The sequence below is a fragment of the Homalodisca vitripennis genome, chromosome 4 (genome assembly GCF_021130785.1).
Source record: "Homalodisca vitripennis isolate AUS2020 chromosome 4, UT_GWSS_2.1, whole genome shotgun sequence".
Taxonomy (NCBI): domain Eukaryota; kingdom Metazoa; phylum Arthropoda; class Insecta; order Hemiptera; family Cicadellidae; genus Homalodisca; species Homalodisca vitripennis.
The window spans coordinates 147,263,051-147,287,836 of NC_060210.1; the positions used below are offsets into that span (position 1 = coordinate 147,263,051).

General features: G+C 33.5%; 1 protein-coding gene across 1 annotated transcript; it reads right to left on the minus strand.

Annotated features, from left to right (window-relative positions):
• Nucleotides 1-300: 300 nt before the first annotated feature.
• On the minus strand, nucleotides 301-21,669 carry LOC124360278 (legumain-like). The gene is made up of 7 exons (XM_046813743.1): nucleotides 21,511-21,669; nucleotides 14,437-14,506; nucleotides 9,805-9,923; nucleotides 7,520-7,687; nucleotides 4,997-5,110; nucleotides 3,214-3,390; nucleotides 301-1,202 (listed from the first exon to the last, which is right to left on the minus strand). Exons 1-7 carry the CDS (start codon nucleotides 21,586-21,588, stop codon nucleotides 1,077-1,079), a joined length of 852 nt encoding a protein of 283 aa, XP_046669699.1. The 5' UTR covers nucleotides 21,589-21,669; the 3' UTR covers nucleotides 301-1,076.
• Nucleotides 21,670-24,786: the final 3,117 nt, after the last annotated feature.

Consider the following 24,786-nt stretch of genomic DNA (forward strand, 5'->3'; position numbering starts at 1 on the left):
ATTAATATTTGGAATTAAAAAGTCAATAGTTTTAATAAGTCAATAATTTGACATTAACTTTAAATTATATTATGAATGATCGTATGTTTTTAAAGTAATGTATAGAATATAAGTGAATGTTATATTTTGATTGGTATATATAACTGGAAGTACAGTCAAAATTAGTTACCGTAGTCTTTGACAAGAAGTGCTAGATGAATTTGAACTGGCAGTTTGTCTGTGTCTTGTTTAGTAGTTTTGATTGTTCCACTATCGTTTTGATGTTTATACATCTTCAATGGTAATAAAACAAGATTAATATTCATGAGTAAAACGTTATATTTCGATTAGAAAAATTCCTTTATTTACAAGAAAACATAACACTTATAACATCTAAACTAAAAAAAAATAACATGACTGTTAGAAGTTTGTTTACTATAGTTGTTTTATTTAATGGAACATGATTTGAGGTTTGGTATTTCATTATGTACTTAGATGAAATAAAAAATAAACCCAGCTAAAACAAACAAGTTAAGGAAGAGAAATCAAAGCTAAGTATATGAGAAAAACATTGTAAAGTTGGATTTCTATAGCTTTTTTATCATTTAAGTTCACAGATTTATCTTCAAAGTAGATAAAAGTACTTACTTAAAAGTTACTTTATTGTAATAATTTCAAATGAAAAGCCCTCACAAAAAAGACATAAAATCCATAACAAATAATTCCACAATCATGTTATTTTATTGAAATCCTTCACTGTAAAAACTACTGAACTTAAAACATCTGATTTATACCAAACTAAGGACATATCTTCCGTTTATTCATTTTGAGATATTTATTATAGTAATTAAAATAGTACACATTTATATAAATATGCTATACAACATTTCAACAGATGTTGTAAAGTGGTGAAACTTACATGATTATCTGCTAACTGAAAACATCTTATGTAAACTTTGAATTATTATTCTTATTATTTACTATAAGATATTAAAAATACTTCAGCCTAAATATTTCTAGGAATTGTTCTTGGTACAGTTAATTACACACAAAGAAGTTCAAATCGCTTGGATTGTACAATTACCATAGCCAGATGGCTACACAACACCCTGTATCCTTGATTTTCCACTGCAAATATGTAGTACTTTTTCTACAAGTTTTGATTCTGGTACCATGTTGCACAGGTTTATTATTTTATGTAAGTGAGAGGCAGCAAAAGGATTCTGAAAAGAAAACAAGATTATTATTATTATAAAGGTAGAGCATGGATGACTGGTTAATTTTAAATAACTGCAAACTATGTGCTTAAACTAAAATTTTATTTATACAATAACATTTATGAAACCAGAGGATTTAATACTCTTACACTGAAATAAATCTGACAAGTGGGGGCCAATTTTTGGCAACAAAAAGTTGATCATGCATATTAGCTGATACTTTTTCTAGTAGGTATGCCTTTAATTTTGGCTCACTGTATGGCAAATCCCATCATTCAATTCATCTAGCATGAAGAGGTTATCTTTGTAAACCTTTTCTTTGAGTAGCCTCCATAGTAAAAGACTAATATGCACACATCAGGGGATTGTGAAGGCCATAACATATCACCAAATCTTGAAATTAAAAGTTAGGAAAATACGCGCCTAAGAACTGCAATTGAAGATCTAGCACTGTGTGTCATGGCTCTATCTAGTTGGGGCTATATTTATTGAGCCTCCATTCTTTGCGTATCTGTGATGAAATAATTGTTCACCATCTCAATGTAAAACTTAGAGGTAACAATTACATCAACTCCATTTTCTTCAAAGGAGGAACATTGATACCAGTAAAATGTTTTATCTAAAATATATGTATAAAAGCATAGTTAAAGTTGTAAGGAAGTGAGTTTAACATAAAAGTTATTGAGTTCAAAGCTTGCTATGTTGGAATATATCTTGGAAGTATTATATGTTATATCTACACAAATATGTATTCTTAGCTTTCAAGACTTGCAAAAGATGATAAGTTTTAAATACAAATATATATTTTTATTGAAAACTACTAATTTTTTAATGAAATAAATATTATAAAACCAACCTATGATAAAAATCTGTATATTATTTACAGTTTCTAGCATATCTCAATAGATGACTTTTCATTTGGATCAATATCGGAGCTGAGCAATGCAACTTAAAGTAAAATACAGGGTCATACTAAGGGTGTCCTTATAATAATATACAAGTCTTTATTTCATCACTCAGTTGACCTATGTAGTCAAACATCTGTATCCACAATCTCAATCTGGACACACACGGACATTATACTATGTATAAATACTATCAGTCTGGCATGATCATCATCATTCTGCGTGTACAACAGAAAACACAGCTTGTATTGTAGTATGTAGAGTTTAAATCTGTGATTGTTGTGCAACAACATTTTTGACGAACTTCCACATACAATTAAAACTATTCTTCATTGGTTTAAACAGTTCCAAAGAAACTGGACCATTAAGACATTAAGAAATCTCCCACCCAGCCAATTATGTCAGAGTCTGCAGATCCTTCAGTCATATGTTCAATACAAAAATAAATAAATGAAGCTCCATATATTTCGTAGTACAATTTGAAATGCAAACTGTTTTCTCAGTGTGAAATACCAATGAACTAGATCGCCCAATTGAATGAATAATAAGGAAATCAAAAGAAAGTAGATGCAATTTAAACTTTCACAATAAATAATATATCATTTTATATATAAATATTTTTAGAAATAAAATTAGATGGGCATTTATATCTGATATTATAGACTGCCTATCTGCTTGTAATATATCCTACATGGTTTAAGACTAGGGATTAAAACCCAGTTTGTAGGTATTCTTACTGAGGTAATCACAGGGAAGACATATGTAATGTTTAAGAAATTTGTTGGTTTAATCAAATCTACTTAACCATTTCTCAAGGTTATGGTCCACAATTTCCAAGCACTCTGTAACCTTTAATGCATTAATTCATAAACAAAAATGTTACCCCTTGCCTGAAATATGAGAAGACAGGTTTGGGCCCTTTCTAACTCAAATCTTGAATATACCACTGGTTTATTCAAAATAATTTGATTCATTAAATTTAATGTTTGACAATGAATGTTGATTAGCTTACAATTTTCATATTATAAATGTGTTTAATCCATAAATAACATGAGAACAATATAAATTGTAAATCTCAGACAATCTTGAAGAGTATAACATTGAACACTCACCTGACTGATACTGAAGCATTCTTTTATAATCTTATTGACAATTTTGTCAAAACAGTTGACATTCTGTTCTGTCAGTGCAGGCCTTTTGTTAATTTCAGTAAAAAATTGTTGGTTTTCAGTAAATGGGAGAACACTTCTTAGTAGTTTGCTGAAGGTTTGCTCAATCATTCTGCGTCCCTTAAAATACAAAATACTTATTTATAATATTAACCAATAACTTAACTTTCAAGAACTACAAAAAAACATATCACTTATTAGATTATAATGTATCTTAGAATTGTAATTAGAAAATCATTTTAATTAAGATTTTTAACAAATGATAAACTGAAACTAATTCAAATTAAAGTTTGGGTTATATTACTCAAAAGTACAATTTATAATAAAATAAGAACATTTCCAGCTTAAATTCTAGATACTGATACAAATATTTTAATGTGATAACTTGTTATTTTGGAGATGCAAATATTTTGGATTAATAATCTGAATGTTATCAGACAATTTCAAATAACAATGAATTCAATATAAGTATAGTCAAATTATAACACTTTATTTGCCAGAAAAATTAACATTGACTATCGGTTGACAAAATTGTAAAATTATACTATTCCAGAATGTTGATAACAATTACTGACTTTAATGAATGGCTTAAAATAATTTCTTATTGGATTGAACTTCTTTCATATTATCTTTAAATATGTTAATCAACTAAATAAAATATATTTTTTGTAATATGTTGTCTTATCTTTTTCATTTTTACCTTATCTTATGTAATTTCTGGGAAATTGTTTCTTTTTTATAACATAAGTTTTGTCCTTTAAAAACATATTTTTACAGTAGTAAAATAGTAATATGTGACTTTCAACTCATATTTTATTTTCTTATTAAAAATCAGGTGTATTTTCTGTTAAATAATGAATGACAAAAATTGTATTTGAAAAACTAAAACAAAATTATTTCTAATATGCAAAAATTTTACAACTGTTAACAACTTGAATTGCTTAAGACAATTATTTGCTTTAGTGATAATTTTTGTAATAAAGATGACATTGAGACGAATATGTAGAATTAATAAAAAACAGAGACAAATGAGTAACTGATTCAGTCACAGCATGATCAGGTCAGGCATGTAGTAGATACTTGCAGGTGTAATAAAACGTTCCAATTTAGCACTTGGATGGACTTTCATCTAAATCCCTTGTGGAAAAGTCAAATGATTCCTATAGACTTTATATTTGTTGTAGAAACTAAAAAAATGTACAACAAATGTAATTGTACAACACTTTACAGGTGTTGTAGAATTAATTATTATACTAAAATTAATGCTTGGAAACTAAAACATTATCTGTGTTAACCCTTTGATGGTCACGGCCCGATATACTGGCTCTGAAATTATATATCCGAAATGGTCGTGAGCTGAGATCTCAGCACCGCAGAATCAGTTCCAAAATGGTAACATGCTGATATAATGGCACCTTTCATTTTATTACATTATTTCCTTACTTCTTTATTTTTAGTTTGTAATGTAATGTCAAATGAAACACAAATAGATATCCTTTCAGACTGTTATAATTATTTTAAAGTTTTATTCACTTTTCTTGATAGAGTTCATACATATAATTTTGTTTTATACAAGATGTTGATATGATAAATTATTGTAAAGTGCTGTTTAGTGAGGTAAAGTGAGTAATGTGCAAGTATAAACGACTTCAGGCACTGTGGCTCCCACTGTATCAAGCTATATCCAGTTCACAACTAACTCTCAAACAGAATTTATAATACTTACCTCCATTACAGTGTGTAAAATGCGGCGCAGTTTAGTTTTTTCTGTTTTATCTTTTGCTTGTTTAATACGTTGACCAAGTATGGCAACTGGAACATGATGTGCTGGGACAGCATCCTATAGAAATAAAAATATTCAATTATTTCAAACTCATTTCAATGATAAAATTACTTAGATGTAGAGAAAAATATCCCTTCCAGTGCAGTTGAAAGAAAGGTAGATTTTATATGCGATTTTCATCTAGAAATAACTGAAGTTACAGTATTAGTTTTAAGATTAATTTGTACAATAGTAATAGTATGATAGCTGTTTTATGGTTGGCAGTTAATACTCTCTTAAAATATTAAGTATCATAACTATTATCAAGTATTATAGTATCAAGTATATATTATTAACTAGTGTCATTTGAAGTATCATAAAATTTTCAAACTCTTTCATCTTGACATCTCACAAGGTTTAAATATCTATAAGCATCACAGTGGTTTAAAAACATTGGATATTGTTTGGCTGTAATTAGTAAGTATGTAAACATTCTCACTTGTATTAATTTGATATTCTTATATGCTACTCAAAACGTGTATGGCACCCATCAAATAAAAACTTAGATATTAAATAAATTGTAGCCCTTTTCTATTTTTCACAATGTATATTAAATAAGATATAACCATTCCTATTTGAAAATTTGAACTGCCGTCATCTTGAAACATTGAAAGATATTAAAAATTGTGTAAGTATGATAGTAGTTTGAAATGGTTTGACATTTATAAACATTGATTCTTTTTTATCTATTTTAAATAACAACAGAGATAAAAGTTTTACAAAAAAGTGAACAATCGCCATCTTAAAACTTTTATTGATTAAGGCTGAATAAAGAACTAATATAAGGCATATGTACTCTAAGCGAGCTACAAGTGAGTCTACGTAACTTCCAGTCTACCAGGAACTGAAGGCCTCCAATGCCACTATACATATTAACTGTGACTGTGTGTATTAATGTTAAAGAAATTGATTTTGTAAATCCAAACTTCTTAAAATGATTGTAATTCCAGTTTTTATTGAAAGTATGTAGTATTGTTACTTTGTTTAATTGTTTGTAAGGAGTTTTTCCCTTAAAAATAAAAATTAATAAAGAAGTAAATAAAAATTTATGTTTCAAAACAGAAATATAATTTTTGTTCAGATTCTATATTTTGTTAGCAAACACATATAGACGTTTGGCACACTCTTAATTTAAAAAGTACTCTATTAAACATATTTGTATCAATTATATCGAAACATCAATAATTTTAATGAGTAAGTAGGATGCCAATTTAACACTCAAAAAGTATAATATATTAACCCTTTAACTAGTGAGTTTTTTCTTTAGAAGAGTGCCCTAATAAGTGAGTTTTTATCCAGCTATTTTCATCACTGTCAGAGTCACCTTCCTTGTTCATAAAAATATCAGCTATAAATTCGTCCAACAATCTTTCTTTCCTTGGCAATTTACACATTTAATAAATACACAAACTACATTTACGCGTTTTATACAATCAGTGTTTGCACAAATATCTATGTTTATTTATTCAAGGTAAACACAACAAAACGTTTACAAACTATTAGGTCAACCAGCAAGGTAAAAATGAGGTTACAACAAGTTATAAGATAGTATTATTATTATATACTTTTGTTGTAACTTCATTTTTATAACAATAGAATTGTACACAAACAGAAATAGAATCAACTGGTTACTTGTAACAACTGACAGAACACTGTCATATGGTGGTAAATTGGAACTGAAAATAATTCAACCAAAGAGTAGGCCTACTTGCAATTCTAGTTCAATGAAGGAAACTACTTGGAGCTATACCACACACATATTCAGACGAGAGATTACTTATTATAACACATTATTGTGAAAAAGTTTAGCGTAATAGCGCTTTCCATGTAGCTATCAGGATTCCTGCAGGTGGTATGTATTTCAAAAAATAAAATTGGATCTTATTGTAATTAAATATAGTCATAAATATTTATACTGTGAGAAAATTCCGAAAGTCCAATTTAAGCATTACTTAAACAGGAATTTAGGTGGCAAGACAAATTGTTTCTACTACATCATTGTATTAACCCAATAAAATCATCAAGATTTGGTCATATATTTTTTACATTAAGAATAAAAATTCACAAAATGTTACAAATTTGAACAAAATTTCAATTTGGTAAATTTATTGATTGGTAAAATCTGATTCAGTTCTAGAAACTGTTCTATTTAACAAAACAAAATCTATTTTTAATAATTATTATATAGTCATTAATAAACAATTATGATGTATGATGAACATTTATATCTGCATAATTAAATATATTCAAGTGGAGAAGGACTTGCGGAAATTGAGAGCGGGTCAGGGGGATTGTGAAGACAGGGAGAGATGGAGGCAGCTGGTTGGCGAGGCCAAATACTACCTAAGGTATCCATGGCCATGGGAGTAAGAGTAAGTATAATTAAATATAATAAATAGATACCATAGTTTAAAAACCCTAACTTACATCGTATTTTAAAGTGTACCGATCCAAGGGTGTTTCCTTGTACCCAATCACTTCATTCATTTTGGTGTTTCCAATGTCTATATCTCCATACTCCTCAACATGACTTGTGTTAGTTTCGGTTCGGACTTTTTGAAATTGATGATTTACGCTTTCCTGCCTTAAGTCCTCCTAAAACAGAATTTAATATTATGTGAAACAGTTAAAAAAAATTAATTCATGTCTTTCACCTTGATTTTATTCTACTGATTAGTTTTAAGACAAGCAATGTAATTCAATATAACAAGTTTTTAATCATAATTATTAATAATTATAGGTTGTGTTGGGCAAACTATATTAGTCTTACAGTAATACTCTAATATTGAACAACTTCTATATAACTCTTCCAAAAGACTGTTACTGTCAAAGTCAAACTTTTTTTATTACTAAAAACACTGAAATGGCATCACATTTTACACTGTTAAATTTAGAAATAAATAAATTAATGTGATGTGTTTTAATTAGGACAGTTAATTTTATATTGAAATATTTCATTGATAGAGGTTAATGATTGTTCTATCAGCCACCTGTGAAGTCTGCTTCCAGTTCTTAAATGTCTCGGTAATTGATATTACGCCAACGTATGCAGATCCTTGGAGTATACTACAGATTATTGGCAATACGCTGTTTGTATTTGTATAGTACTGCCTTTTTTGTGTTGAAACACTACCATCTGTAGTGTACTCGCTAGATCGTTTATAAAATGTTCTTTGTTTTTTCCAGTACACCCCAGTTCTCAAGCCTTGTTATAATAATATTCTGACTTAAGCAATAAAAATATTTGAGAAGTCCAGGAAGACATAGTTTTTAATGTTTAGATGATAATTCATTGCTGCCACAAGAACAAGACATTTTACAATATCTTTAAGACCCGACTTGTTGGTTTGGGATAGTATGGAAAGTGTATAGTTTGGGAGTGCTGATGGCCAAGTGGTCTAAGATGTTAGACTTTAGTTCTAATTTAGAGATAGCGCAACTTCAAATCCTGTTTGTGACCGTAGCACTTTATATGAGTACCATCAACATTGTACTCTATTAACTCTTCCCCTCATTCTGTTTGACAAGATCCTCGCACAGGCCAGTGACCCATGAGGACGGGCAGAATAAGATTTAAAAGGGATTGGCCTCCTCTTAAAAAAATGTTTTTTTATGTATACTGTACTGTTGTAATGTTTTCTTTAATATTTTTTATAGGCTCCTTAGCAACAGTAGTGAAATACTTGTTTAGACGAGATGCAACATTCTCTACATCTTGGGCTACTTCACTGTATAATTGGAGGTTTATTTAAAAAAAATTCTTTTACTTAACTATTACATTATTTATGACGTTCCACACCACTTATTTCTAATTGTTAGTATTATTAGTGTAGTTATATAATTTCATTAATGAGGATGCTGATTTTCTTAAGTATTTCAGTCTAAGGTCATAAACTTTCTTCATTTGAGCCTAGTGTCTCAATACTTGTGTCACCTGATGTGTAGCACGTTTGATAGCTGTTTCTTAACTGTATAGCTTCTGAGTCGGCAACATGTTTTGGCTTAAGTATGGGGCTTTGTCTTTTATTGTTTTAGGACAGACTGTATTAAATAAACAGTGATAGAGACAGCTTAGTGCTACAATATTAAAAGGTTTTTCTGCTGATGGTGGATAGATGACAGGTAGTCCATCCTCTGCCTGAAACAGGGCTTTTAACTTATATGGATTTCTATGATTGATAATTACACAGGCATTTGTAATTAATAACTGCACGTCTAGTGGCAAAGCAACTTAATACAAATCTGCAGCCACTGTGTTGCATAATACATTAGTATATGATCATCATAAGTTCTGCAAAAACTTTGTTCTACCAAATTAAAACATGAAAACTAAATATAATAGTGCAAATAATACTAATATAGTAAACTCAAATATATAAATTGTGCCATAACCAAATAAATTAGTTATTTATAACACACATTACTCCTGTTCATTAATAATTAATTACTACAACCTAGAGAACATTTAGGTCTAAAACAAGAATTCGTGCACAAGACTTATTGTATAATAATTATTTAAGAAAGACTGTATATGAAACCATCTTAGGAATATTTGGAAATCTGCTGATTGGATTGTATTAGTTATAAGTTTATCTGTTGAATTTGTAATAGTTATATGCAAGTATTTGTATATGATCAGAATGAAATCTTAAATTAATTTAAGAACTTGGATATTCCACAATATTGATAATTTTTAAGTAAACAAAACTTACGGTTTCTGAGTCTTGCATCCATTTAACACTAAAAACATCTCCGAGGTAAGTTTGGAGCGTTTCGTCATAGAAACAAGCATATGATGATTCGTGTGGATCTGCAGCCGTCATCACAAAAACTGAAAACAAACATTTCAATGTATGTACTAAACAGTAACCTTTGATGAGGATTAGCCATTTACTAAATCAGTTGGTTACTTTATATTGAATTTTGAAGTTTAATTCCTAATTTTCACATTGAGTTCCTAATTAGCAGTGATGAGTCAGTCATGTCCATTAAGAGCCTTGGCGCCAATCATGTCCACCCATTAATGGTCATCACTCTTTTAATTTGTATTAAAATAAGAAATTATGTGTTTTTATACAAAAGGTGTAGTATTTTTGTGCTTCTAGTTCCTCCATTGCTACAGTATGGATGTTTTGCTGCATTTAGTACACCATTGTGTTTTTCTACCTTTGTCTTAGGGTATTCAAAAGTGTCTGCCATTTGTTTTTAAAACATTTTCCGTATAATGAGTTATACTATATACTAAAAGGATGAATTTCTACCAAGTTTAAACATTGATTGTGATTTATCTATCAGTGACCAGTGATGGATTTGTTTGATAACAAACTAAATAGCAATGTCAGCTATATTTTAACCTGTTTTCAATCAATCTAAACACGTGTTTGTACGCTCAGTTAATTTCTACCGGTATAGACGAGGTTATCTTCAATAACTACTGAACCTTTTTGAACAGGTTTGGGAGATATGGTAAGAGATTACAATCATGTCGTCAGATTTTATTTATTTTTGTTAGTCAATCAGTTTTGTGCCATGTCAGTGAATACATATATTTTTGTATGCCAAATATGCCATTCATCAATGAGGAAGCTATCTTGATGTTGATGGTGTTTATATGCATTACGTGTTGCATATATGCATGTTGATAGACACTTTTCACAGGACTATTTGAAACAGCTACTTCATTTAGAGACTTGGAAAAATGTTTATAACATCCCCTCTGTGAAAGAGTCCTATGACCATTTTCAGGAAATCATCATTAAGACCCTCAAGCTACTAACATACCCACATAATAAAATCCCGTCTGAAAATAAAATCAAGGATTTAAGTAACTGATAAAGAATCTGAAAGATTAAGAAAATCTTTTTCCAAATTACTGGAAACGGGAATGACAACTGGCAGCGTGGACGATAAAGTAGAAACGGATACCTAAAAAAAGATTTTGATTTTTACTTGCAAATCCTGAGAAAACTTCAGAGTTTATTAACAACTCAAACAACACACAAAGGGCTATTTGGGATGTTATGAACTATGAACAATGCAAAAATAGTGCAAGGATGAACCAATTGAACTCATAGTAAATGAAAAACAAATTCAGGACACTTCTGAAATTACACACTTCACTTCACAACACTTCAACCATCATTTTACACAAATAGCCGACATCACTCTCTGTAATGCTGGCCAAGCAGTAAATAAACTACCAACATACAAAAACTGGTGATATACCTGACTTCATCCCTCATCCAATTACACCAGAAGAAGTCCTACATGAACTAACATCCCTAACCTCAAAACCATCAGCAGGTGTTGATGATCGCACCTGCACACTACTGAAACACTGCAAGGATGAAATAGCAAGTCCCTTATGTCACATAATAAATCTGCCATATTTTTCACAAGGTATCTTTCCAATGAAACTAATACTTGCAAAAGGATTCCCGAAACATAAGAAAAGCAGTGTAACATCAATGGAAAATTATAAACCAATGTCGATTCTCCTAACAATATCTAGAGTAATTGAAAAAAATCCTGCTGAACCAACAGATAACACATTCGACTATTCACATCTTGATGACTCAGCAGGTTGACTCCCTTTGAGAAAAATCCAGTACTACCGCTACATTTCAACTAATGGAATTCATTATCTATCAATTTGAAGAAGATGACTGCTGTGCTACTACACTTCAGTAAGGCATTTTATTTCCTAAACCGCTCTCTACTTCTCCACAAAAAGTAGGTAATATGAGCATTAGAGGAGCATCGCACACCTGTTTTGCTAGCTACCTGAAGGACTAACAGCAACTAGTTGAAATGAACTATACAATAAATAACACATCCCATAAAGCAAGATCAACCCTACACCCAATCACTATAGATGTTCCTCAAGAATCTATAAATGGAACAGTACTTTTTATTATGTTAACAAATTACCTTCAAAACTATCATCTTGACTGGGCCCCAGCCTATGTTATATGCACATGACACAACCCTTCTTATTACAAAAAAGACTCAATATTTCTTGAAATCTACTTTTTTGTAGCTTTGAATACCTCTGCATTACAATTGATGATAATATCTCTCTAAAATCAGAAATTTATGACCTCTGCAGTGAGCTTAACTCTAGTATCTATGCCCTTAAAAGGTAAAAATCTCTTGTAACAATGATACTGCCAGGACAGCATATTTCTCTCTTTTCAAATTTAGTCTGAGGTATGATTTATTAGTTTTGAACAACTCTTCAGCAAGAAACGGGGAATGTATTCTAGTCCTACAGAAAAAAGGCAATTTGAATACTAGCAGGACTGACTCCCCTAGCTTTATGCTGCCAACCCTTTACAGAACTCATTGTACCACTATACATCTGAGGCCACCTGCTTCACAATGGCTCAGAAACCTGACTACCCAGGTGACAATCATAGCTATTACACTAGAAATAACTATGACTATAACTTATCTACACCACAAGATGCCATTTGAAAAGAAACCTACCTAATTTGGAATAAAACTGTAAAATCAACTCCCAGACAACCTGAAGAGATGCAGAGAAAACCAGAATTCTAAGATATCACTTAAGACCTGGCTTCTACATAAGTTTTTTTATACTTTTGAATATTTTTTTAATGCTTGATTTTTTTCATTACGCCGTTACTGTAATCAATGTTCATGTAAATAAATAATTTGATTGACTGATTGGAATGATAACTCCCAAGGTTGTTTATGTTAGTATACTCTAACTCTTTCAAATATATAGAAACTTCATAATTTTGAAGACAAAAATCGTTATAAGTATATAAGTTTGTTTGTAAGTGTGGACTTGATTGTAACAATCAATCAGAAATTATGTTGGTATTAACTGGTGTTTTCATTGTAAAGTATACTTCTAAATTTCAAAGGGCCACCATTATCTTGATATCATAACAATTATTGAAAAATGTGTAAGAATAAATGTTGCTTGAAAGTGCATGACACTTTAATAAAGAGCATTAATTTTGATTTATGTTGTGAAATGTCTGAAATACAAATTTTTTCATAAATGGGAATAGCCTGCCATCTTGTAACGTTTTATTGGTTATCGTTCGCTAAAAACCCATCTAATATATGTAAATGCTATGTCTGTACCAAGATTAGACTAAATGTATTAAGAACTATGACAGTTATTGTGTTCACACTTATTACTGCAATGTTGTGTACTACTCAACATTTTGTACACCCACAATCTGGAACTCAAATGAGCACACTCTTTAAAAAATACTTAAAACAAACATTATTTTAGGTAACCTGAGAATTAAAACACCTTTTTTGTTTTGATCTAGGAAATGACTCTAAGGTATTTCTGCCTTAAGAAACATTGAAAAAGTGCAAGAATAAAAGTTGTTTATATTTACGTAATATTTTTTACATCTATCATTTAGGGTCTATAGTAGGAGTTAGTGGAGTTGGAATTTTTGTACAAATGCAAATAGTTGCCATCTTGAAACTTTTTATTGGTTAAAACTGGTTAACTAATTCATCTACGTACAAATAATGTCCCTGAACCAAGTTTAGTCCATTAACAATTACGACAGTTAATGTCTTCACATGTTTTATTGCATAAGCTCATACATATATATTTTAGAGATTATGGTAGCTTTGAGTTCTAGAGTTTCAGAGAAAATGCAAAAAACCTCAAGGAAATTCCTTCATGAGGGTGATTGCAATAGACAGATTTCTATGAAATATATCTAAAATTGCTTTACCAAATTGTTCCAATTGCCAAGACCAATCACCACAAGTCGTTGAGATTAGGCTTGCGAGATTCTTGAGAACACACATGTGAACCAGGCCTTACGACAGAGTCAGGGGGATGATGTATGTCGATTCATTTAATTGCAAGTTGTAAAGATTTTTGAACAAAATTCACGGCTTATTCATGGTTTCACAGTTTTTACGGTCGGGTGGGGACCCTGATTATGTAAAATTAAAGTATCTCATCAACGTTTTTATGTGTTGATGGACGTTACAACCTGTAGTTGTTTGTAAGATAATTAAAATAAAATTACTGGTTTAAGCTATTCCAACTTTCCAGCATTGGTGTTGGTTAGTTACACAAAACATAACAGCTCAGCACACTAACTATGAAAGTTGTATTGCACACAAGCGGGTGGAACTTCTTATTTCGATTAGTATTGAAATATGAGCAAGTACTCTCCGAGAGGAAAATTGATAATATTACAATACAATTTCATCACCTCGTCAAGTGTGGAAGTGACATCCTGTTACTGCAATCATTGACATGTGAATGTTGAGGCAACCGATCTAGGATTAATAACTTTTACTACTGTTGTGTGTAATCTATTAATACTTACTGTTTAAATTATCTGGCAGCAGATTATCAAATATAGATCCAGACTCACAAGCTTCTACGTAAAAAAACATCTGTGAACATTTGTTTACAAATATAGTATGTAATTTGTAGAAATACCACAAACTAAGAAGGGTTAGAAATAGGATTTTAGACAAAATATTTAGGGTGTGTAGATAAACGTAACAATCAAGAAGATCTGGGTTTACTTCAAAAATATGACAGTCTGAAAATAAAAAATATGTAAAGATTGTTTTAATTTCAAAATTGGTATTTCTTTTTTACTGAGGAATAAACACTGAGCTTGACACACTAATGTAATGTTTCCTGTGTTAAGATGTTTGAACTTTCTATGAGTTCAAAAATTAAGAAAATAAACTATTCTAGGACTTTAGGAAATGTTTATAATTAAATGTAGCAACTTTAATTACCCATTCATGATCTTATTAGTTTTTACCATATTAAATTTTAAGAAATTCAACCGTCTGCCATCTTGAAATGTGATATGATAATATAACATTAATTTTTCTCTTGATTTGAGACAGCAAGAAAAATAATTGTACCAAATTTGGGTTTTATATCTTTACTGGTTGATATAATAAAACATTTAAATTAAAAACCAAGTACAGATAGATAGACTGTAAATGAAAAGATATAAACCATTGCTTGCATTTAGTTTTTAATTTCTCTTAATCAATTGAACAATATTCTAAAGTTTGTGTAGAGAGTTTTGTTACACTCTGTGTATATATATATATATATATATGTAGTGTCAGCTGGTCAGCTGATTTAAAAATATAATTTATTTTTAATATTGTAAAAGATATAGACCACCTGTTTTGTTTTGGTCATTATTATAAAGAATTATCATCCTCTCTCTGTAAATACAATACTATTATTTTGACTAATTATATATCTTTAATTTCTTAATTAGGGAATTATTTAGTAACATATCATTCCCTATATTGGTGACCCCGAAAAGGAAAGGACATATTATTCAAGACCCACTTTTATTCACATTCAATGGAAGATTTTCAAAGGCAAAACGACATTTTGCGGACTCAAGTTGAAGATCTGCAACGTCATCTTCAAGGTCAGCAAGAAAACAATGCTGAAGAGATTCACCATCCTGATAACCAGGACAATGAACATGCGGAACCTGATATACAAACTGCAGACTCTCCCCAACGTGTCGTCAATTGGGTAAGTGTCAAACTTCCACCCTTTTGGCCCGAAGATGTGGAACTATGGTTTGCACAAGTCGAAGCTCAGTTTACCATCGCCCATGTTACACAGGAGAATACAAGATTTGCATACGCGGTAAGTCAGCTAGTAGGTCGCTACGCTCATGAGGTAAGGGATATAATTAAAGCTCCTCCTGTAGCCAACCCTTACACGCGTCTCAAAACCGAACTTATCCAAAGGCTCTCTCTCAGTACCAATCAACGACTAAAACAAATTCTGACGGAGGAAGAAATGGGATCTCGTAAACCATCTCAATTCCTTCGTCATCTACTATCGCTTTCCGGTAACACTCCAATACATGAGGATCTTATTCGTCAACTATGGATCACTCGCCTACCATGCCAAGTCCAAGCAATACTGCAGGCACAACCTCAAGAACAGTCACTAGAGCAAGTAGCTCATGTTGCTGACAAGATATTTGAGGTAAGCCCATCAATCCCTTTGAGTACAGTTCAAAGCACCGCAACTCCGAATGTAAGTGTATTTACTTTGCCATCTACAGTGTGTTCTCTCAACCGTAAAATTGTAAATATTGACTCAGAACTCACCTTGGTCATAAAGGAATTGACGGATAGGATTTCTCAGATCGAGACAGCACTCTCAGCTCATCATCCTGGGTCTCGCTCAGACTTACACGGCCAGGATGGTTCTAAATCATTATCTAGCTCCTCCGATATATGTTGGTATCATTTTAAATATGGTAAAAAAGCTAATAAATGTATCAAGCCCTGTAAATTTTCCCAACAGCAGTCAATAATGGCATCTACTGGCTGCTCAACTGGAGGACGACGCCTTCTCATCAGTGACCGGGTTACTGGTACTAAATTTCTCATAGACACTGGTTCTGATCTCTGCTGCTACCCACGTCACCTACTACAAAACAGACCACAACGCGTGGACTACGACTTGGTTGCAGCGAACTCATCACAAATTCACACCTACGGTTTAAGAAATTTTGGTCTAAATCTAGGTTTGCGACGCATCTTTGCATGGAAATTCATCATCGCTGATGTCACCATGCCCATCATTGGATCTGATTTTCTTGCTCACTACGGACTTCTTCCTGACTGTCGCAATCAACGCTTGATTGACTCAACAACTAATTTAACAGTAAGATGTCAAACTTCTGATGCCTCTGTTCCTAGTGTGAAGACCCTCACCGAGTCTTCTCTATTCCACGCTGTGCCTGCTGAGTTTCCTACCCTCACTCGTCCGGCTGGAACACCTCGTGAGGTGAAGCACAATACATTACACTTCATCAAGACGACGCCTGGCCCTCCAATCTCTTGCCGACCTCGCCGTCTTGCACCTGATCGCCTTAAAATCGCCAAAGCCGAATTCGATAGTATGGTCCAAGAAGGGACTGCCCGACACTCTGATGGACCTTGGTCGTCTCCTCTGCACTTAGTTCCTAAGAAGACTGATGGTTGGCGACCGTGCGGTGACTACCGTGCTCTAAACACTAGAACCATTCCTGACAGCTATCCGGTACGTCACATTCATGACTTCAATCATCAAATTCGTGGGTGCACAACATTTTCGGTCATTGATCTAGTAAAAGCTTACACCCAAATACCAGTAAACCCTGACGACATCCCTAAGACAGCCATAACCACACCTTTCGGTTTGTTTGAATTTCCCTTCATGGGGTTTGGACTCAGAAATGCTGGACAAACATTTCAGAGATTTATCGACGAAGTGGTTTCAGGACTTGATTTTTGTTTCCCATACATTGATGACATACTTATTTTCTCACAAACATCCGAACAACATCAAGATCACCTCCGTATCCTTTTTCAAAGACTCACAGACTATGGAATCCTTGTCAACGCTAACAAATGTGTCCTTGGAGTTCCAATAGTTACCTTTCTAGGCTACGAAGTATCTGCCAGTGGTACTAGACCTCTTCCCGATCGTATCACCGCTCTTCAGAACTTCGCTCGCCCGGAAACTGCAGAGGGACTACGTCGTTTTCTGGGCATGATTAATTTTTATAGAAGATTCATTCCTTCTGCATCTCAACACCAAGCACCACTTCACTCTGCTCTTGCAGGCCTAAAAGGAAATCAGAAGATAACCTGGACCACCGAGTTAGAACAGGCCTTCATCAATTGCAAGGAGAATCTCTCTCAAGCAACTCTGCTCAATCACCCTGACCCAAACGCTCCACTCGGACTTTTCACTGACGCCAGCACCTCATCTGTTGGGGCATGCCTTCAACAACTCGTCAAGAATGAATGGCAACCACTTGCTTTCTTTTCTCAAAAACTTACTGCAAGACAAATAGAGTGGCCCGCCTACTACCGTGAACTCTATGCAGTCTACTCATCAGTACATCATTTTAGACACATTTTAGAAGCTCAACGTTGTACTATATTCACTGATCATAAACCATTGACATTTGCTTTCCAACAGAGAAAAGATAAACTTCCTCCTGTTCAAGTCAATCAACTATCATTTATTGCCCAATTCACTACTGACATTCAGCACATATCTGGATCTGCAAACATCGTTGCCGATACTTTCTCACGTGTCGATGCCGTTTCAGGAATCACAACTGTCGACCACTGTACTCTTTCGCAGGCTCAACGAGAGGACACTGAACTTCAAGATCTTTTGAACCGTGACACAGCATTGAAGCTCAAGAGAATCACAGTCCCTGGTTCAAACGTTGACCTCTTCTGTGACACTTCTAATCCTTCACTCCGACCATTTGTACCTGCTCCTCTCAGACGACTGGTTTTTGACTCTCTACACAACTTAAGTCATCCCGGCATCAAAGCTTCAGCTCGCCTCATATCTCAACGTTTTGTTTGGCCTAATATTCAGCGAGATTGCCGCACTTGGGCCCGAACTTGTCAGCTCTGCCAACGTGCCAAAGTTTCATGCCACGTTCACAGTCCACTTGGAACAGTCAATCCACCATCTGCTCGTTTTCGTCACATTCATGTAGACATAATTGGACCACTCCCACCAGCTGGCCCGTACCGATACTGTTTGACCGTTATTGACAGGTTTACCAGATGGCCAGAAGTTCACCCACTTCAGCAAATCACTGCTGAGGAAGTCGCCGAAGCTTTGGTGAACTGTTGGATATCCCGTTTTGGATGCCCAGAACGTATCACAACGGATCAAGGTCGTCAATTCGAATCTGGACTTTTCAAACGTCTCACCTCTACATTTGGGATTGAACGTCTACGGACCACCAGTTATCACCCACAACCCAATGGTATGGTCGAACGTTTTCACCGTCATCTAAAAGCGGCCATCATCTGTCACCCGGAATCAAGCTGGCTCCAAGCCCTCCCTCTAGTCCTGCTTGGTATCCGAAACGTATACAGAGAAGATTTAACAACGTCCTCTGCTGAACTAGTATACGGAGAACCCTTACGTCTACCTGGATCACTCCTTGCCAGCCCTCCGGGGTTGGGACGCAGTGAAGACATCTCTGACCTTGTTGTCAGGCTGCAACGTCAAACATCTCGCCTTCAACCTGTCTCTGGCTCAGCTCACAGCAAACCTCAGACATTTGTCTTCCAGGAATTATCAACATGCACTCATGTTTTCTTACGTGACGATACTGTGCGTCGAGCCCTGCAACCTCCCTACAGCGGACCTCACAAAGTGCTCAGCCGTGACGACAAAACTATGACCAGATCGCAGATAGAAGCTCTAAAGTAAGCATTGACAGAGTGAAGCCTGCTTACATCCTACCTGACCCTTCCCCACAGCCTCAACCAAGAAGCGCCCACACACCGGTACCCAGCATCGGTACACCTGCTGCAGACCCGGACAATGCAACACCAGAGTACGCTACCAGATTTGGTCGCAATGTGCGTTTACGGCTTGATCCCTGACTTCCAGTCTCCCTAGGGGGCTCATGTAGTGTCAGCTGGTCAGCTGATTTAAAAATATAATTTATTTTTAATATTGTAAAAGATATAGACCACCTGTTTTGTTTTGGTCATTATTATAAAGAATTATCATCCTCTCTCTGTAAATACAATACTATTATTTTGACTAATTATATATCTTTAATTTCTTAACTAGGGAATTATTTAGTAACATATCATTCCCTATATATATATATATATATATATATATATATATATATATATATATGTATATATAATACATATATACATTTATATGCATATAACTTATATATTTATTTGCAGTTACCCGCGGCTTCACACACAGTTTTCAAAATAGAAGGGCATAGTGAATACATTTATGATTTAATATGATAGAGCCCTATGATAGTTTTCAAACAGAAGCAGACATATATCTGGTGGTTATGATTTCAGTGCCCATGGTTAAGACATTCAAAAAGTTAAATACATTTTTATGACTTTTATTAACAGATTTAGCATGTGTAGGAGCATACATTTCTTGTTTGAATCTTTTACATTTCTGACTTCACAGTTATGTTCACCTGCTCTAATGCCCTCATAAAGAAAATATATACATAAAAAAGGTCTCAGAGACCTACTTCAGTTAAAAACATCCAGATGAAGAAAATATCTATGTAGGACTAAGAAGCCCTACGTCTACAGCCTTTTTATACACAGACATTACTAAAGTGTCTATTCCACTGTTTAAACTCACTTCTAGTCATGAGTACCACAGCTGAATTTGCCTTGTTGCCCTGATCAAAAATATATATAAATTGGTTTTCATGACTTACTTAAAGTATGTACTGCTGACCCTTGTAACCTACTTCCAGTATAAAATATGTAAACTTGTAAAGTGCTATAGTTGAGTTTGCCTTAATTATAACGATGAAGAAAATATATATATTTACGTATGACTGAAAAGTTACTCTGGTGTAAAAGTGTCTATTCCGGATGTTTAAATTCAATTCCGGTTTAATTTATTTACGGTTCTACAGTTAAGTTTGGGTTATTTCCCCATCCAAGACAATATAATATGGATGTAGAGCTTGGATACCAACTTTCTGATGCTATAATTGGTTTTGATTTTTTACTCCAATCAAGAAAATATAAACATACGTAAGCTTGATTGGTCAAAAAGCATATGTTTACTTCAATCAAAAAGAATCTGACATCATTTGTGTTTTGTTACCAACATAAGCCACAGTATAAATGGCCCCTACCCAATGTAAAGGAAACCAACCAGTTTTGATTGAGGACATTATGTGCGTTCATTCATAGTTCATTCATTATGAGTACATTCACATCTTTGATGATAAAGTTGGGTTTTATAACAGTGCTAAAAAAACTATTTCCAATGCATTTGATGGTTTAAATTCGTCATTGGGACAATCTGTAGCAAAAGTTAAATAGTAATTTTATCTTTGCAATCTTCATTACACAACTGATCAAGCACTGTATGTTAATATTTTATAAAATTTTAATGTAAAAAAATGTTTCTGCCTCATTGGCGAACTTCAGGTGAAAGTGTCAAATTTGAATTATGTTTAGTAAATATTATAATTATTTTTCTGAATTTTAAAGTAAGTATTCTAGGAAACTTTTTCAATTTTTCTTTCCATTTCAACCTTCCTTGGACTTCAACAAATACAAAACAAAAACAAAAAGATGAATTGGTCTAGCTGTTTACGAGATTAGCACTTAGCAACACATTTATCGGTTCACTTTTATCTACAAGATGTTTACTTTAAACCCAATTACTAGTTAATTTTTTAACCAAAATATTGTTTTAAAAAATTAAATAAACAACTCTTCATTAATACATGCATTATCTAATTCTGATAAAAATAAAATTGAGATTTTATTCTGTTGTTTGAAATTAACGCAAGAATCTGGAGGAACAATTGTTTACGGTATTATGATTTAATGAATTAACTTACTTTGGCAAAACGTGACTTATCAGCCATACTCTTTAAGGCAGCAATCACTTCCATAGCTGTAATCTCTTCCTCTGGCATGAGCAGGACACCAGGCCCACCGTGATCGACAAAGTTCACAAAAACATGATCGTTAGGTCCACTGAAACCAATTTTAAAATTAGTAAAATGTTATGGAAGTTACATATTGTACTTATTGGTTAAAAAGCAAATATTATATGAAATCAGAAATCAGAGATTCTTTATTGATAATCTTTAAGATTACAAGTAGCGTCAATGAAAATAAGATGTACATAGTTATTATTTAAGTCTTAATATAAAAAGTATTAGTGGTCTTGATTGAGTTGCCTCCAAGAGTAGAATTCCTCTATTGTATAGATGGTTCTCTGCAGAAGCCAGTTTTTCATTACTGTCTTAATTTTCTTGAGATTATCTTGATTATTCTTGATTTCTTCTGGAGGAGCATTAAAGAGTTTCTTCCCAGCGTAGGTAGGTTTTTTCTCAAATAAGGCTGTTCTGTGAAGAGGTAGTGGGAAGTCTTGACCATGTCTTGTTTTATGCTCATGGAGGTCACCATTTCGAGGAAGGTCTCTTGTTAGGCAATACAATATTGTTTCTATTATGTAAAGGGATGTTACCGTAAGTATTTTCAATTCTTTAAACCTAGCTCTACAACTTTCTCTAGGTCCTAGGTTGCTCATTAAACGTGTAGATTTTTTTGGACTTCAAGAACTTTTGAAAGTTTGAATTTTGTTGTGCTTCCCCATGCTGCTATTCCATACCTAAGATGACTTTCAAATAGTGCATAGTATGCTATTTTAGTGGATTCAAGGTTGCTAGTTGCATGGGTTCGTCATAAGGCATATAGAGATGAATTTAGCTTTAAGCATAAATTATCAATGTGATTTGTTCAAGTTAAATTATTATTTATTGTTATTCCTAAATAATTCATGTCTTCTGCTTCTTGGAGGTCAGGGAGTTCGGACACATAGTTTTTATTACTTCCTATAGTGATTTGCTTAGTCTTGGAGCTGTTTAATACTAGATCATTGTATCTGAAATATTGTTGGGCCATATTAAATGAGATGTAGGAGTTTATTTCCAACTGTTCAACATCCTTTTGGGCAGATAGCAGAACAGTATCGTCTGCATACATAATAGAATTTGTGTAGTTTTCCAAGATAAGTTTTCCAGTATAATATTAGAACGTGCCTATTGGTTGCAGCTGGGTAGTATGTCACATAATTTATTGTATAAAAAGATACACTATTTATTGAGTTTATGCCATAATATTGAGTTTGTATATAAAGCAAGATATTTTATTTTAAGTGATGTATTATGGAAGTTTTCCCATATCCAAGGTAATCCCGGCCCCTTTTAGCTCAGTTAATAAGGCTCCCAGTGTATAAAAAATGGGTTTTTCCACACTGTTCCTTGCTTAAATGACATACTATGTATTCATATTAAGCATTCTATAATATTTTGGTAAAAGAATAGTTTTATCAAACTAATCTTATAGATCAGTGGCGTAGCGAAGGGGGGGTCCAGGGGGTCCGGGCCCCCCCCGAAATTTTAAGACATATTAAAAAATAAAGCATGGAGCAGGAGAAAAATGGACAGTTATCATTACTCTTGTCTACAAACATTAAATTGATTGATTTCACTGATTGAAGTGACCGTTGTTAAAAATATAATTGTCCTTTCGTTTAAATCATAAAGTTTCAAACGATACTTTTTTTGCTTGGCCTTTCAGATAGTGTAGTCTAATCACGGTATTTCTATAGGGCGCGGTCACGTGACGTCGCAAAGTAATCTGAACCGTAACACGGCGAACAGTTTAAATTAGCGACCACTTCGTTCAAATTCGTCGTGGGGACGTAAAGTGACTACATAGAATTAAGTTAAGACGTTGATTTTAGGTGTCATTAAACTGTAAACGTGTATATAATTATCGAAAAAATCACTTTCGGTCGGAAAATACACTTGAAAAACTCTACTGATTAGAACTTCAACTAATTTGGACTCCAATGATTGAGGTAAACGTGGGGTTTCGATTGAGTTAGGACGACGATTTTTGTTATTATTAAACTGTACACCGTACCTATATAATTATCGAGAAAAAAAATCACTTCCGGTCGGTAAATACCGAAGGAAAGCTCTCTACAGATTCAAGTTTTGCCAATTTTGGATTTCATTGGTTGAGTGGTTGAGGTAAAAGTGGTACTTAGGATTATGTTAGGACAGTGATTTTAGGTATTAATTCAACACCGACTAATACATATATAATTATCGAGAAAAAAAACAATTAAATCACTTTAAATTAGCGACTTTCTTCCTATGGAGTCCTACAGGGATCTATACTTGGACCAGTCTTGTTCCTTGTGTACATCAGCAGGCAGAACTCATCGCTCCTGAGAGGGAAAATGGTCCAGTATGTTGACGATACAACGCTCTGCATTAAAGCTCCAACAAAACATGAATTAGAAATCATTTCCTTTTTAGAACTGAATTCATTTATTCAGTTTTTTTCTAAATTAAATCTGAGGACCAACAACTCCAAATCAAATGCACTAAATTTCTGTTTGCGGCAAAGAGAGATTGATGATCGCGCTGCTGTGATGGCGGACGATGTCCTCATAGAGGAAACTGATTCCACCAAGTTCCTCGGAATGTACCTTAATCGAAGTCTGACTTGAGACAATCACATTGAAAGTACTTGCTCAAAGGTTTCTTCAGGCATTTATGCTCTACGGAACCTTTCAAAATTTTGCTCCCGGGATGTACTAAAAATGGCCTACTTCGGCCCTGTACACCCCCATCTAATGTACGAGTTGAGGCTATGGGGCAGCTGTTCTAAATACAAATTTGAGCGAGTCTTTAGAAGTCAAAAGAAAGCTGTTCGCATCATTTCAAAATTGAAATCCCGAAATTCATGCATAGATGCCTTTAGGGAGCTTGGATTGCTAACTTTGCCCTGTCTCTACATCCTCGATGTCGCCCTGTACTGCCGATTTAAGTGCGAGTTCGTCCGGGGCAGGGACGTCTATCAATACGGGACAAGAGGCAGGGACAACCTTCGGTTACATCCACACAGAACAGCCGCATACAAACGTTTGCCATCCGAGGTTGGTGTTAAGCTGATCAACAAGCTCCCTGATGAAATCAAAAATTTGAATGAACCAACAAAATTTAAAGCTCGATTGAGACACTTTTTGGTGTCGAGGGTGTTTTATTCAGTGGAAGAGTTTAAGATGAGCCGCTGGGATGAAATTTAAAGTA